Genomic DNA, 17774 nt, shown 5'->3' with positions numbered 1-17774 from the left:
TAGTAGTACTATGTGAACGTTTGTGATATCTTAGACAGGAGGACAGGAAATGGTAATTCACCCCATCTATTTTCTAAATGTATTTTACAGATCTCATTGTGAACGATTCATTTAATCATGTTTTATTTTTGACATTATGTTGTATACTATGAGCTTGTAATGTTTAATTACATTATGTCAGAATCTTACGATGGTGACATACAGTGGACTTCTTCAGAATGCCTCTAAATGATCACCATGATCAAAACTTTGCTGAAAAAACCTGATGTAGACCATCTTCTACATGCCTTCTTCCCTCTGATTGACAGTTCATTCTTTGTCCCTCAAAAAAATGTCCCCCTTAGGTCATTGTACACGTCTTTTTGCTGTGAAATCTCTAAAGATTTATATATATATAGATTTCACAGCAAAAAGACATGTATCATGACCTGAAGGGGGACATTTTTTACATATGAAACATATTCAAACTATTTAAAAATATTTTGTCTAAAGGTTCAACTAACTTCAATGTCAAAAAAATTGTTCTATCATTTTATTTCAGGGTTAATCCCCAGACCTCTTATAATCGACTGAAAGCTCCCTTTAAGAACTGCCTCCATCCAATCAAAAACCAATGGATGGAACAAAGTCCCTATTTTCTTGTTCAATAATCTTACTAGTTTTACTTGGATGTACATCACAATATGGAATAAAACATTTGTTGCCATTTCCTTTACATCACAATTTTAAATGTTTGGTTGTTAGATCTCCTACTTTAAAAGAAGTCTTACCCATCATTATATCTTTCATCACCGTGTGCAGCACCACTTCCTCAAAGATATTCTCCACCAGAATGAAACGAGAGAAATCCTCAAAAATTAGCTCCTGGAAGCGGGGGAGTTCCTGCGAAAACAACATAACATTTATTATTACGAGTAGTTGTAGATTATAAGAAGCATCATTGATATAACAGAAACAGGACTTACAGAAGAGCAGGATGGGGAGAGCTGTTTCAGCATGTAGGGGATGAATATCTGCAGAAGAGCCTCTCTGAAGAACTTCTTACGAACTGTGCTGCTGTCATAGTCATATTTCTAAGGATCAGATTAAAAAAAGGAAACGGTACACATTTTAAATGTCAAATAAAGACCTGCTGATTCAAAAAGATATGATATGCAGATGGAAGTTCTGTTTTACCTTAATGACACGATCCTGACAGCGCTGGATAGTTTTACAGAGATCCTCCCCTTCCTGGCCCTCCAAACTCTGGCGCAGGAGCTGCTCAAATGTGTACACCGCATCATCCATTTGCTGCATAAAACAGATGGATATACGCCTGAATACACAACTTTTTGACCAGATTTTGTCCCCTGATTTGCAGTCTGGAGAAGTCCGAAATAGTTGCCAAAAGTCATTGCCAGATTTTGGTCAGGTATAGTTGACATATTTCACCAAAAATCGCATAGTGTATGACAATTACAGATAAACCCTCTCTCCAAATATGCCTGAAATCATACTATATACTAGGTGTAAAGCAGTATGAGAGCAACGTAATATGTCCCAATTCATAAAACTACTCAGGCTACTTTTTCCGTCAAGATTCTGAAGTTCGCATTTACTGGACACTTTACCATCCCATGAGGACACAGGAGAGGATTTGTGAATGGTAGTTTAGCGGCATGTATGATTCCATCCACTGGATATCAAACATATTTGATATTGAGAGATTTTTTTGATATTTTTTTTAGAAATCATAAAATGTTCATGTGTCTCTTAGATATTAGACGAGGGTTTTTGAGTCTGTTTTTTTTTTTTAATTTGAAAGCACTAGGCAGCATGCACTTGTTGACTTCATAGATTGTAAAAGTCATCCACTGTATTCCAGCCTTTAGCCAAAGTGTGACAGGACCACATGGAAATAAATACATAGACAAAAGACTTTTCAAAAGAGACAACAGATTTCATAACTAGCGTCTGTTAATCCATATTGCCACAAGGGGGCATATTTCACCACACAGAAAGGAAAGATCAACTTTTATTTTAATAAATTACAATACAAGTTTAGTCTTGTTTCTCCACTGCCTGTACTCTGAAATTCTGTATCTTTGTAGTAAAAATGTATTTTATAGTGCTAATGAATGGTGTTCTTGTGCTTATAATCATCAGTTATATGCTAGTCTTTAAATCTGCAGCTATGTAATTTAAGTGACCAAAATGAGGTTTACCATCTCTACCACAACAGCACATACCTCCTCAGGGCATACAGTTTCATACACAACAAAACCGCAAACCGAACTCACAAAGCGGCACATAGACACACAAAAACCGCTTGTTTTGCCTACAAAAGCACTAAGCCCCCCTAACAGAGACATTTGTATACTTCTTCAAAACAGCTGCAGTGTAACGATCCATCTCGATTGCATAAACGCATGCAAATAACTCAGATTTGTACTTTGTTGTTTTACAGTACTTGCCAGTATTAGTGGTGGTTGTTTATAAAATAAATTATTCTTTTATAAGTTTGCTGCTGTTCTTGGTTCAAAGATGACTGACCTCTCGCATTAGGATTTGGGCTCTCTGGACAAACACAGAGGGGCTGGAAACGTCAAATCGCTGCTGCAGTCCCTCTAAACTCAGTGTCTCCACCCTCTCATAGCAGCTCTGCATCTTTACAGGGTGGAAGGCTAGCATGGATATCTTCTCCATGTGCTGGACACCAAAGAAAAAATACTTTTAAGTGATATTAAAAGGTTGCAACATGCTAGTGATATTGACATTCATTCCTTTGGAAGCTTGTTTCTGCCACTGAATAAAGAAGAAAACATATCAACTTTTTTTCTCACAATTTTGACTTTTTCACAGAATTGAGTGATATAAATCAATTCAGAGTTTTTAAAGTTAGAATTGTAAGAAAAAAAGCAGCAATTATCTTTTAAATTGTTTTATTCTGTGGCAGAAACAAGCTAACTTAATAATCAGATGTCAAGAGAAGGGGACATAAATATAATCCAAATTTTAATGCGTTACCTCCCCAAGTTTTTCCTTGTTGCCGTCATTGAGGAGGTTCTTGCTCATGTCCACCAGCTCTCTGAAGAACAAGTCTCGCACCTCGAAGAAGCCTCTGCTGGTGGGCTCCATCAGTGCGTCCAGGATTGAGCTGATGTACGGCTGGATGCTCACCTTCAGAAGCTTCTCTGCTTTAGACAGCACAAGAGCTAAAGACAAACAGAAAAAAAAGTTGTGAATGCGCTGATACTAAAATTCTGGCCGATACAATAAGTCGATAATCATTTTCCAGGTTATGAACGATATAAATACTATAAAATTAAAATTACTAAAAAACAAAAACAACCAAGGGAATAAACAACCAAAGTATTATTTACCCTGAAAGAGTGCATATTAGTATTAAACGTACATAATTAGAAAGAAGTAAATAGGTTAAAGTGACTTTAGGGATCACAACATTAGAGTGTGAAAGACTTATCTAAATATTAAAATAAACAGGAAAATAACTATCCAATATCGATATTGATTTATTTATTTTATTAAGTGGGAAGGATAAGCAGAAAATGACACGTCACTGATTTCAGAGGAACACTTCTATCATGATGTACGTCATCCTCATTCAGGTTTGCACTTGATACACACACACACACACACACGGCGTTCTTTTGGTGACAAAATCTTGAAACAAATGAAATAGGTAATCTATCAAAATGTGACATTTGTCACCCTCCTTCTTTCACAACCCCTTTAAAAAGAATTTCCCTGAAAGTGAATCACCAGAAACCTGATATGATCTGATGTTAGTTTTCCTCTGATAAACGTTTGGGAGTTTTATTTCCAGGTAAGTCCCAAGCAGTTTTAGGGGAAAGTTACTTTGAAAAGTAATGCATAATAATATTGTGTTACTCCCTTAAAAAGTAACTAACTGCGTTACTTAGTTCCTTTTTTGGGGGAGAAAAGTAATACATTACATTAATTTTGCATTACTTTTTTTCCACCTGGACTGGGCTTGTTTTTTTTTAATATATGACAAAATGTTTTGAGCAAATGTAAAGACCCTTTCACACCATTGCTTGAGCAGCAATATATCTGTCAATAAAGTGAGATTAAATGCATACAAATATTTGATTTATTTAACATATTTAATTACTGGAGGTTTGCATAGTTTTCTGATTTTTCATTTCACAGATTTGATTAATTTTGAGGAATACTGAATTGTTATTTTTTATACAAATGAGATTAAATGCACACTAGAACTACAATAACCATCATCTTTACATGATTACGACTCCACTCTTACGATTTATCCCACCATGGGGACAGGAGGGCTGTCATTCAATAAATGGGAAACTTGCGTTACTTATTTGTTGTATTTTAATCGATATTTTGTTGTAAAATGCATTACTTTACTATTTACTTGAAAAATTAATCTGATTATGTAACTCTAGTTACTTGTAATGAATAACCCCAACACCATTCACAATTGTCCCACTTGATAAAGATAAATAAAGGAATAAATCACCAATTAAAGCTACCTCTTATTTTGCTGATCACATGTTCTTTGGAAGTGATGATCTGATCCATGTCCGTGCGGATGGTTGTTTCCAGTGGGGGGCGACCTGCTTCACAGCTCTGCACTATTGCTTCATATTGCGCCCGAGCCTGGCTCTGAACCAGCCCGTACACAGCATCTGATATCTGACCACAAACCAGACAGAAGCCATTGTAAAACATCCAAAGTTGTTGTAAAATAGAAAGTCCAGGGGCCAGTTGCATAAATATAGTCTCTATGTTAAGACTTTTCAGATTTAAATTAGATCATGAAAAAAGAAACAGAGAGAGATGACTAACTTGTAAGACTAGTCTAAGCAGTTTATGCAACTGGCCATAGAGCCTTCTAAAAAGACTTTACAGTGCTTCTGAGCTAGAGCCACATTGGTACACTAAACTTAAGACCCACATGTTATTCTCTATAATAAAATGTTTATATAAGTTGCATTTCATGCAAAGTTTCTCCATTAGCATTAATAACACAAGTAGAGGTAAATCATAGCATCACACTTTTACAGTAAAACAACATTTATTTACTTGTTTATTAATTAAGTATAAGTGTTTTATGTGAAATGCATGACGTACCAACATCCAATTCCTCTGTCTCTCATGCATCTTGCCCTTCAGTTTGGGGGTGATGAGGTCTCTCATCTCAGGGAGGAGGGTCTCCATGACTAGATTGGCGAGGATCTGAGAATATGATCGGAAAACAACTGAATGGGTGTGAAAATGGAACACTTTAACACATGCATTTCTTAAAAAATAAAATAAAATAAAATAAAACGTAATCTCTGAAAAATGATAAATCAACAGCACGTGTAGTTGAGTGACAGTTCTGGATCGTATATGCCTGGAGGCTACATTAACTCATTTCCATCATATTCTTGAGATATAAAAGCAAACCTGGCTTCCCTGGAGGACAATACAACTTTACTACTGCCAGACTGGTCAGGACACTTATCATATACCAATAAACCCTTTATTGTGACTTCTCCTGAAAACCTAGAGGACTTTTGTTACCGTCTTACAAGAAAAATAAACACGTGTAGGCTTAATCTCTATTATTCAGATAGAAATATTGTGAACATGGCTTATCTGTTCCCCTACAAATCTAGTCACAAGTTACTGGATGACACACTACTGAAAATTTCATGTAATCTCTCTTTGTTTGTTTCAACTTAAATAATAAAAAAAACACTACTGTGATGCTGCCCGGAGGATCACAAGTTAAAGGGGGGGTGAAACACTCAGTTTCAGTCAATCTCATGTCAATCTTGAGTACCTATAGAGTAGTACTGAATCCTTCATATCTCCGAAAAGTCTTTAGTTTTATTATATTTATAAAAGAAATATAGGCTGTACCGAGTCTTTCCGGGGAAAAAACGAGCGCCTGGAGGCGTATAGTGTGGGCGGAGCTAAAGAATGACGATCGCGAACAAAGCAGTGACGTCCTCAAGCGTGGAGAAGAAAACGCTACCCAGATTCAACTAATACAGATATGATCCAGAATCAGATCCGGAGGCTGAAATAAATTGAACAGGAGAAGCAACAAGAGCAGGACGTCCGTCTCTGTGGTATGTACTGTATTTAGTGGCCTGTCAACATTTGTGTGCGTTTACTCGCAGTTTATGAGGACATGATTTGGTTTGTGGACTATTGTATGCGACTAAACATTAGCAGTAGCAAGCAAAACGGTTTTGCACATCAGACTAGTGTAACGTTATACATAGAACAACAATGGAGTAACCGTTAGCGCATTTGAATGACGAAGCACGCTTTGTGAGAACGCTAGGTTTTTGTTTGGGTGGTTTTACAATAAACAAACTACACCTATATTGGTCAGCTAAACAAATGTATTTAAACAAAAACCACAGATCGCATGCTCCATTGATAAATTACTGATGCGCTGATAGCCAACAACACAGACATTTGAAGCAGTTTTACTCACCGCGCACGACAGTGAACCTTTATCGTTGGGACCACTCTATCAAAAACACACTTCTTTGGTAATTGTTGATTTCGTGATGTCCTGTGATAGCAGTGACCGTGGAGATCCACTTTTGCGACGCGACTGAAGCGTGATGTGACGCTTCTCGTCATTTCTGCATTCAAATCGGTTCAAATGCAGCGCTGCCTTCCCGGAATGCTATGCGGACACGTTGAAGTCGCTTGATGTCACCCATAGGAATAAAGTGGAGCGCGGCGTGACAGAGGTGTTGCTCAGACGAGTGGATCTGCACCTGAGAGCGTGTTTATGGGCGTGCATTTCCTCTCTCGCTCTAGTCACGCGCACGCGCGCGCACCCTTCCGGGAGAAGAGCCCGTACGGCCCATACAAGGACCTTCTGTCGACGTCAAGCGGACCCATACTCAAAAAAACTCTCTGAAACTTGTGAGAAACCGGAAGGAGTATTTTTGACACAGAAATACTCCATCAAATGTCCAACATTAGTTTTTGAAACTTTGTCCATGTTTAGGATGGGAATCCAAGTCTTTCACAGTGTAAAAAGCTCAGTATGCATAAAACAGCATTCCCCCCCCCCCTTTAAACAATGACATATAACATTTTTAGCTTTATACTTTCAAGATATTCATTTATCAGATTATATGATAGAGATGGTTAATTAGCCACTGTAACTAAAGTGGAAATGATTAAATTCATGTTACAATTCACAATGACAAAAGATCTCCCTGCCTATCAAGATTAGATTCCATCAACATTGACAGAATGAGTGAAGAACTAGAATATTAACAATGTTGTCTGTATAAGTGTCATTATAGTATGGTGGGGAGGGGTTACCACAAAAATGCTGGTAGAACTTGTTAGAGTGCATTTGTGCACTGCAGAAATCAGCGGATACAAAAAAGTTTTTTGTTTTTTTTTAAATACATTCAAATCTCTACAAAAAATGTATATGTATGTATGCAGGATGCAAAATACAAATTAAACAAGCACATAGTACAAGTGTGTCTTACCTGTGGAGGCGTCCCACACATCATGTCCCAGGTTCCATAATGACCATGGGTCTGCCGATAGAGTCGCACTGCGTCTGTGAATGCGGGGGTCTGAACTTTACATTCTTCTGGCAGTCCTGAGCATGAGAACAGGACTTCATCAGAATTATATGCAAGATATCCAAGACAATGACAAAACTTTTTTTTTTTTTTTTTTTTTTTTTTTTTACAAATCATCAAGAATCAAAAACCATAAATATTTCATTTATAAATACAATGACATAATAAGAACAGCATGGTATAGTTCCTCTCCATTTAGAGAAGTGAAAACTAGGGGTGACGTCAAATGAAAAAAGGGTCATATTTATACACACACACACACAGGCGCGTCTAACATTCATATTTCCTATTAAACCACAGACTTCAATCTGCTTTGGACATCGTGGTCAACAGGAAGCATTGCCTCATCAGTTACTATGGTAATTCCCTAAACAATGCTATAGTTACCACAGCATATCTTAAGAGTCAAAGGGGACTAATCCAGCTGAAGTATGAATCTGACATGGTTTGAGACAATTTTAATTCATCTCTTCACACTGACAAGCTGCTGCTCAAATCTATGTCAGTTAGGATAACACTAAATGTCCACATATTGAAAACGCCTCCTGTACATACACACAATATTGTTTGCGCCAGTGCCTGAACCCTTACAAATAGAGGAAGCAAGCTGGGTGTGGGGGGCTGGAGGAGAAAAGACAGGAAGTACAGCACTCCACATCAGCAGTTTGACGCTTATTAATGCCTTTATGAACACGTGGGGAGAGCTGAAGAAGTGTTATTCAAAAAGAATATAATAAGAGTCGCCTAATTCGAATTTTTTCTTTTTTTATAAATAAAATAAAATGCACATATAGGCAAGCATATATGCATAACGTGGAGAGAGGTGTAATGCAAAAACAAGACAAGCAATGTTCCCTCTAATTTCTTTTCTCGCTGAGCAAAAACATTCTTTATACCGGACCTGTACAGCAGTAAACACACACAAAAAAGTGGTTTCATCATGCATTTCTGTTTTACTTAACTTAGTTTTTAAATAATTATTTTAACTGTACAAATCTTCTTTACCAAGACAAACTATTAAACATATTTAAAAAAAACTATTAAAAAACTAATAAAAACTATTAATATAATAATTTATTATTATAAATTCTCTAATATAATATAATATATGAAAAAATTAAGCACTTACACTGAGATTGTTTTTATTGGCAACAGGCAATAAAATGTTTGTTTATTGCTTATGAATTTTCGATTTATTTATTTATTTATTTACTTTTTAAATGGCAAGCATCCATAAACAATCCCCTTGTGAGATCTTTATTAGGCATACAATATAGTATAATTATAACAGCTTATAAATAAAAAAAAATAAAACAAAGTAATTAAATGGATCTAATAGCTAAGTATGTTTAAGTGAACTCATTTATAGTTATAAGCTAGCCTGGTTAAAACCAGACCATTCTCAGTAGTAACTAAGTCTGGCAAAGCTTCGTAGACAAATAATTTCCAAAGGGTTATGGATTAGAACACAATTTGCAATATTTTGAGTCTTTGGAAAATTGTGTCTCACAAACTTTATTCAAATTCAGTCATTTCAGATGTGTTAGAACATTTTCAGACTTGAGCATAGTTACTCTAGTTATTTCCAGAGCTAGAATAAGCCAGAACACACCAGAGCTAGTGAGGAAATAAGCACACAAAGGCCATATCCAGAGCTGCTGTGTGGTGTTAGCACCTGATCACACTCCCCTCCGGTGTAATCCACATCTGGTAGCCGAGTGTTGTTCTTTGCTTGGGTTTTAACGAAAAGAAAAAAAGTTTAAATCGCTTAAAACAGACGCGATAGCTAATTCGAACGAGTGATGTTCCACGGCGGCATCAATCTAATTGCTGCGTCCCAATTCGCCTACTTATACTACGTCCTAAAAGTATGTACTCTTTTTGTGAAGAAAAAGTATATACTTTTGAGTGTGTAGGAGAAAAGTATGCAAGCTTCGGGACATACTACTTCGCCATCTTTAACGGACTCTGTCGCTTAGTTACGTGCATCCCGTCACCCTTTATCTGCCCTGTCAATCATCGTCAGATTCGTCACAGTTCAAATCCTCCACATTCAGTTTAATCTCCTACCTTATCGGAGAGAAATGTATCCGCTCGTTGATCTGCCATTTGTGGATCTTTAATGCAGAGACTCTCCTCATGTGTTTGCAGTTTAAATATAATGATGCATTTAAAGGTTAATGGCCAAATGTGTCATTGCAAAAGTTCACAATGCTGCTGCATGTGAAATATAATGTGGACAACACTGAATAAATATATTTTTGTCAGGTTAAATATTGATAGTTGGTCACTCGAACCCCTTTATCTAAACTTCTCTACTTAACCGTCGAACTCGCACATCCGTCATGTTTGTAGTTTATTAACGCTTTTTATCCGCGTTTGTAGTTCTAATCGAATCCTCGTCCAACTCGCAATGGGTTGTGGGCAATATCAGCCGTTAGAGTGCCCATCGATCCATACTGTGCATTCGGACCGGAAATAGTAAACCATCCGGGAATCTTTGGAATACTCTTTTCAACATACTACGATTTGGGACATACTAATTCTATTTTCGAATACTATTTAGGATGGATAGTATGCGAATTGGGACGCAGGGAATAGTAATAGACAAAATCGACTTCACCGTCGCTGTATTGTCGTCATCATGTAAAGCCCGTCCCAACGTTTCTGATTGGTGCCGCGATATCGACGGAATAGAAGTAGGCTTGAATGGGTTCTTTGCCAGACTACTTGCCTTCCCTGGCTAGTTATAAACATCTCTGAAATCCAAACCACACACACACACATCAATTTAAACTGACATGTTATTGATGTGTTTTGAATTTGCACGCTACACTTATGGTGGGTGTGTAACTGAAAATGTGTTTTGTTAAACCACTTAATCAAGCCACTCTTCTATAAAATATGATGACGTTTTATTTCACATCTTTGCGTTTCACGTTGCCTCTCATATTGAGCTATTTAAACCGCAAACATGATTTGCTGCAGCTCACACGCAACATCATTTTAACCTGTAAACCGCATTCACCGGTTCTAACACTATAGCGATACTAATGCTATAGCGGTTGAACAGAGCACTGCAATTATTTCTCATTTAAACTACAATCAGATTAATTTCTCGCCTGATTTGGCATCTGCGCTGCATTTTATTTTTTTCTGTGCGGCAACACGCGCGTGCATCTTAGCGGGATCATTAATCACAAGCTGCTTATTCTGGAAAAAACTATATTATAAAAAATAAAATAATCCACACAAGGGCAAGCATATTTATGAACACGCGGGAAGAAATAGAGAGGTGTTATGCAAAAACAAGAGAACAAGCATTACGGGTTGCTTAATCTGGCGTGGTCACCACAAAAACAACTGATATCAAGTCCAAAAACACCAGGTGATCAAAGTACAATGAGAGAAATGAAAGACTTAGGTGAAAAAAAGAAAAAAGACACACCATACCCTAATGACACCAATGAGCTGATAAATACCTTGCACAACACGAGACTTGGTTCAGATAACACCAAGTTCAAACTTAGAGGTTTTACATTTTTATCCCTTTCTGTCATCATCTAACGGTGTGTAAATAGTGTTCAGAAATTCTAATTATTCGTACTATTTCCTCAAGTTGGTGTGGCTCATCAGGTTGTCACTGAGGCCTTTACGACGACATTCAATAGGGTTTCAAAGAGCAAGTTTGTGTCTGGACCCTGGAGAGGTTTTAAACTACCTGGACTCAATTCATTAACATGCCTGCTGTAAACCTGTTCGGTTGCCCAATAAAACCTTTTCCCAAGACTGACATGTACCATATAGAGTGGTGGAAATGGTCGAGACGCACTGGGGGAACACACTAATTGGGAACATATTTCATATCTTTAAACCCTAGATGCAGACTATCCCATTCTTTTTCCCATTTTGGCCATTTATATTTTAAAGCTTAGTGGGATCTGAGTCACAGCCTAGCTACTTCATGTAGGCCACCTCATGACCATAAATAACACCATTTTTAGCACAGTTAGATTTGTGACCTGCCCAGATGCTGCCCAGACATTAAAGTCTCCCTTGCCCAAGCCAAAAATCACACAGGGAAGATCAGAAGAACAAAAAGGACAGAATGGTTCAATTAATTGCCGTCACATACCAGACTTTACTGGCTCGCCAGTCCAAACAGATTGCTCATGACAGAACGGCCCACAGAAGTCAACAAGCCAGTATACTTTACAGCAACATCTAGGGTAGAAGTGCACAGATTGCTTTGACAGCTTTAGGATTAAGCAGTCTTAAACCCTGTACATGCAAATGTTGAACTTCCAAAAACAAGCTAAGACTTGTCAGGGTCTAGCCCTGATCTAACTCTGTTCATGCACGCTTGGGTTTACTCCTCTGGGCATCCATTCACAGAATAACACGGTCCTGTTGGAGCACTGAACGTTCCTGGAGCCTAGAGTCCTCCCACCTTTTGGGATACAGATTAGCGTTTACAAGCAACTTAATATATTGAGTTACACATCACATTTAGCTTGTATTGTTTATGCAATTTGATTTTGAACCAACACTGACGACCCGATCCACGACCCTATCGTAGACATGTGCCTGGCTCATGTTTTCAGTTTAGATGAGCCTCAGAAGATAAAACTCACATTACCAACACAAAAATAAAACTTCTGTTAGAGCATCTAATGTCAAATAAACAGAGACATTAGTCGACTTAACTACTTTTGATTGATTTTAATTTATGCATTTTATTTATAGTCACGTATGAAAACACACAACCACAAAAAAATAAATAAATAATAATAATAATAAAAAAACGGAGCCTGTATTTTGATTAAAAACATTTTCTAATAACCAACAGTGTTTTAAACAATATATTCATTTAATGAACAATATAATTTATTAAAATATAATTTATTTAAAAAACATATTTTATATCATTGTGATCAGTCAGCAATGATTCTGATTTAACCTTCAAAAATTAAGGCTACTAAAAACTTGTTTTGTTAGTTTTTTGAAAGTCATTTGATTGGAAAACAGACAAATTAAAAATACATTGTTTGCCATCATTTTTTTTATCTCTTTACATTCAAACTGGACTGCAAACTCACACTCGCAACTCAAGTTAACTAAGATTACTTTTGGTGTGGCAAAATAGATTTTACAGCCTCAATGCTCAAAGCATTGGAGGAACCGCTGCCAATCACAAAATAATGATGACTGTACCAGGACAATACTTAACATAATTACAGTACTTGCCTAATAAACGTGTGATTTTGACAGGTAAAAGGGAAGGGCAATTACATCAATGGTAAAATTATGAATAACAGCCCATTACTAATCAGTCAAACCTACACTCCTCCTGCAGAGCTTGCCTAAAACTGCCATGGAGACCAGGTACATGCTCACAGAAACGTCTTTTCAACCAATGAATCAGACCAGTGTTACATAACACTAGAAAGAGCATTTGTTCTGCTGTTAAAATCAATCAATACTGAACTGTTTAAGCAGTGTTTTATAGATAAATTCCAGAAATTAGGCATTACAGGGTTTACGTCATTGAAAGCCAAAAGAGAAAACCACTTATCCACTCCTATTAGTATCTGTGATAAACAGAGAGCACGAGAGAGATTCCCATTTATTATGTGATGTCAAAATGGTCACGGTCACCTCTCTAGAAGCGAATGGTCTGTTCTGACATCCAACTTTCTAACCAAACAGTGAGACTTGAAAATTACAGAGTCTAACATGATTTAAATATTTCAGAGAACATCTTAAACTGACTAATTAATAGCAAAGAACCAGAGCTGAACCAGACCTTATTTGGGAAAAAAGGCTCTGCAGATGTCCTTGCAGTCAGAACATACTACACGCAGCAGGGATTTGGCAAACTCTAATGTACACACACACACACACATTTAGATGGCCGCCTTAATACCCCAGGGGACATTATTGCCCTCGCCGCAAGTGTGCATTCCCTTCTCGGCAGCCTCCCATCCAAACTGAATTATGGGTTGACAGCCCCAGCTGTGACCACTCTGGAATCTGGACTACAGCAGAGAGAAAACAGCTCTAGTAGACCTAGAACTTAGAAGCCATCATGAGATGTCTATGAGACACAGAGAACCTCATGACCCAACACTTACAATATAATATGCACAACAAAACTAAATTTCATGACCTCAATTAGTATCAACACTGTCCGACCCCTTTCTCGCAGGGACAATGACAATGAGTAGGCCATTTATGGGACACTGCACCCTCTGAAAACTACCAAAACTACCTAGTTTGTTTTGTTTTTTTTACAGAAAAAGATTAATATACTACAGTAAAAACCTGTGAACTGTTACTTTACTTTATACAGTGAAATTCAGAAACCATATTACATTTACTATAAAATACAGTTAAATTTATGGTTTGTGGAAGTAACAACATAATTTACAGTGAACACAGTAAAATGACATTCACCAAAGATCATGCGTGACATCACATATGGTTATATTTTATATAAATAATTTAGTTTCTTCGTATTTTCGTTTTTAGAAATGTACATAGGGCATAAGTTTTGAGTTTCTATTTTTTGTTATTTAGTTTGCGTTTATTGGATTATTTTAGTGTCAAGTGTGTTACCCTCATGGTGGCCAATGTAAACAATAAACATAATCAGTCATGTTTAATGAAAAAGACATTTCCAATGACCTCATCATGTGGCTTTGCAATATCTGTATTATTATGGTGGTTATCAGGACATTTTAAAGGGTAAGTTCACCCAAAAAGGGGTGTCATTAATTCCTCACCCTCATGTCGTTCGACACCCGTAAGACCTTTATTCATCTTTGGAACACAAATTAAAATATTTTTGTTGAAATCCGATGGCTCAGAAAGGCTTTTATTGACATCAATGTCATTTCCTCTCTCAAGAGCCATAAAAGGCACTAAAGATGTCGTTACAAAGCCAATCTTCCTACAGTGATTCTACAAAAAATTTATAAAGCGAACAGAATCGTTTTGTTTTTTTACTGTGAATTTGACAGGATATTTTTTAACAGTGCAAAATCATATAAAGGGCCTACCAAGCAGGTGACATATAGCCTCAATAAGTGTATCAATCTTAGCATATCCTTAAAATAGTACACAGGTACACGCTTGTTTTTAGTGACTTGACAAACAGCATATCAAGTAATCTGACAGTGACTTCATTGCGAAAGAGCGAAATTCTCACCGTAACACTGAAACTTCTGGTAGCCTTAGGCATGGTGTAAACTATATTTACACAAGCAAATTCTTGAGAAAGATTTGTTAACTTAAATGCAAGCATATAATCTAGAAATATAACCAAAATGTTTTTTTCTGGGAATTGACTGACTATAATTATAAAAGTAAAAGGTCTTTCTAAATCACATTTCATTTCAATGGCATATACAAAACATAGAAAGAGATATTTTACGGTAAAATACCATAATCTCTGCTAATTATATAAAGTTCTAGAAGCTCTACTACAGAATAAACAGTCATAGAGCTCACACACAGGGAACGAATGATGGCAGCACATCTTCAGCTTTCCCTATGATCTCATCTGACTCTTTTTACAGCCTTGAGCAGTTAAATTCTTTCTATTATCAAACAGGCCAAATGAATACAGTCAACCGTGCCAAGCGTTCCACTCGAGTTTCCTTTTTGATAAAAGGATGTCTAAAAGAGGTGATTAATGAAATAACACATCAGTTAATCTAGCGAGTTTGCATGCAAAAAGAAAAAGAAACAAAAGAATAGCAATAACTGTAATAAAAGTTGAGTCATGCCTTGAATATGTTAAAGTGAAAGAGGGGAACGTGGAAACTTGGATGTCTCAAACGTGAAATTAGTATGGTGCTTTTAAACAACAGGCTTAAGACTCACCATTGTTGGTGTGCCGGACGCAGTCTTGAAAGACGGCGTTCCACTTCTGCTGCTCCTTCTCAGTCACCACACAGAAATAGTAGTGACGAGCATAAGGGTGCCAGAGGATGAGGGGAAGCTGTGTCGTACATTTCAGGAATGGAGAACTGCCAACTTTAGCTTTCACACCTGGAAAACACATGTTGCATGATTCAATATTCTATTAAATAGGGCCTGATGAGAAGATATCCATAGTCATCATGACCCACAGCTGCACACCATACAAAGATCACAGCAAATTTACACTCTTTCATCACTTATCTGGACTCTGCCTCAACTTTACTCTCTGTTTATTTAAAAGGAAGGCTGCAGGTTCAATATAATACATACTTTTAAGTTATAGTGAGGCATTTACAGTGCATACACAGGACTGGGTAACATACAAAGGGTCTTGTGTGACTTGAATTGCTTACTGACCTTGTCTTTGTAAAGTTACCTAATCTTTCTACTTTGTTGTCATGATGATGGGACCCTAGTAAAACCAGTAAGCCATGTTTCTCTCTCAAATTCCACTCTCTCCTTTAGACTAACCTGGTAGGCTGGTGTTAAGGAGCTCGAGATATTCCTCCATAGAGGTCAAAACCCTGTAGCCAGCACAGTTAATGACACCTTTAGGATGCAGCCCTCTGTCATGCGCCTACATCAAAAGAAACAGAAAAACTTTAAAGATTTTTGGCCAAAAAGTTGCTTAGGTGACCTTGCAGATAATATTAGTCAATTACTACTAAAATGTGGTTCCTTTTATATCATTAAAGTCATTACCTGTTTGTTATCATAACAGTTGATGTTATAGGAGTCAGGAATAAAGAGAAAGCGATTCCTCCATTTTTTGTTCTCTTCTAGATACTGAAACAAAGCCCCCGAAAAGATGGACTTATTCTTAAGAGGCACCTATGAAAGAAACACAAGAATTAAAGTGGGGTTAAACAAGGCCCTATTTAGGCAGAGAGAGAGTGCGAGATAGAGAACCGAAAAGAGAGAGAGAGATGTACCTCTATTTTCAGTGAAGACCCTGTACCTAATTATACATTATCCAGGGAGCTGTTAAGACTGGAAGTACCTAATTTATGTTTACTTTGCCCACCCAGCGTGTCTGTCTACAGCCATATACATGCACAAACGCTACAATTGACAAATAAAAAGTGTGCAAACTGCTCATCTTTAGAGGGTCATACTGTGATAATACAACATGTCTGCATTTGTTCAAACAGAGCAATTATCCCTAATTCCGCTTTGCTATTTGACATTAAAGACCAATTCAGTTAGAAAATGCCCTGATTTAAATGTGAAAAGACAAATGAGGAACAGAAAAGGTAGAGCTTTACCTTCCTGTGCAGGAGCTGAGGCTGAGGGCCTCCTCCACCCTCTATGTCGTAGCGCATCTGGTTAAAGAGAGCGACTGCATACTGCTGTTCATATAGCCGGCCAAAATCTCCCATCAGCTCCCCAGTCCGTGCTAAAAAAGAAACACACACAAACAATCAGTGAAGATAGATATAGTTATTATATATATTATATTACAGGTAAGTTAGACCTAATGTCTATAGACAGCATCTGTGATTAAAATGCTAAATTGGTGACAGCAGAATATTTTTTTATTATTATTATGAAGCTGAAACTACAGAATTATTTTAGATGAATATGCTTGCATTCTGTCACTGATTAGATATACAAAATAATGTATGCCACTTTTTACTGGTGACATAAGACATATGGCATTGTCAGAACCCACAATAATTCCCCAATTGCATTATTATACATTATATATAGTAGTTTAATGTAGTACTGACACTAAAACTCTTTAAACTTGAATTTCTTTCCTCACACAGTGATATTCATTTTGCATGAACAATACAAAAAGATTGTCACCATCCACGACACATTGTTCCATTTTTGTTTTGCAATATATTGTGACACAATATATTGTTAAAACCCTATCATTTATTAAACAATGTTGCTGACTTAGTTCGTAAAAAAATTAAAAAATACTCACAGGTCATATGATTATAACTGACAACTAAGGAAAATCCCAAATTCAGTATCTCAGAATATTAGAATATTGTGAAAAGGTTCAATATTGAAGACACCTGGTGCCACACTCTAATCAGCTAATTAAATCAATACACCTGCAAAGACCTTTAAATGATCATTCTAGTTCTGTAGGCTACACAATCATGGGGAAGACTGCTGACTTGACAGTTGTCCAAAAGACGACAAATGACACCTTGCACAAGGAGG

The 17774-nt window shown here is 36.9% G+C and overlaps 1 protein-coding gene across 1 annotated transcript in view; it reads right to left on the bottom strand.

Moving 5' to 3' along the window:
• The window catches only part of niban2b (niban apoptosis regulator 2b), a 32346-nt gene that overhangs the window by 2385 nt on the left and 12187 nt on the right, over positions 1 to 17774 (bottom strand). Inside the window, exons 2-13 of the mRNA XM_067438892.1 lie at positions 16862 to 16992; positions 16299 to 16427; positions 16068 to 16173; positions 15498 to 15665; positions 7512 to 7627; positions 5122 to 5226; positions 4521 to 4683; positions 3007 to 3194; positions 2533 to 2688; positions 1177 to 1290; positions 966 to 1073; positions 771 to 882 (exon numbers count right to left, since the gene is read on the bottom strand). Coding sequence (XP_067294993.1) covers positions 771 to 882; positions 966 to 1073; positions 1177 to 1290; positions 2533 to 2688; positions 3007 to 3194; positions 4521 to 4683; positions 5122 to 5226; positions 7512 to 7627; positions 15498 to 15665; positions 16068 to 16173; positions 16299 to 16427; positions 16862 to 16992 — 1596 coding nt within the window. The remainder of the gene's footprint in view (positions 1 to 770; positions 883 to 965; positions 1074 to 1176; positions 1291 to 2532; positions 2689 to 3006; positions 3195 to 4520; positions 4684 to 5121; positions 5227 to 7511; positions 7628 to 15497; positions 15666 to 16067; positions 16174 to 16298; positions 16428 to 16861; positions 16993 to 17774) is intronic.

Source organism: Pseudorasbora parva, chromosome 3 (assembly GCF_024679245.1).
Source record: "Pseudorasbora parva isolate DD20220531a chromosome 3, ASM2467924v1, whole genome shotgun sequence".
NCBI lineage: Eukaryota > Metazoa > Chordata > Actinopteri > Cypriniformes > Gobionidae > Pseudorasbora > Pseudorasbora parva.
Note: the sequence above shows the minus strand (reverse complement) of the source record. Positions and strands in the feature narration are given on the sequence as shown.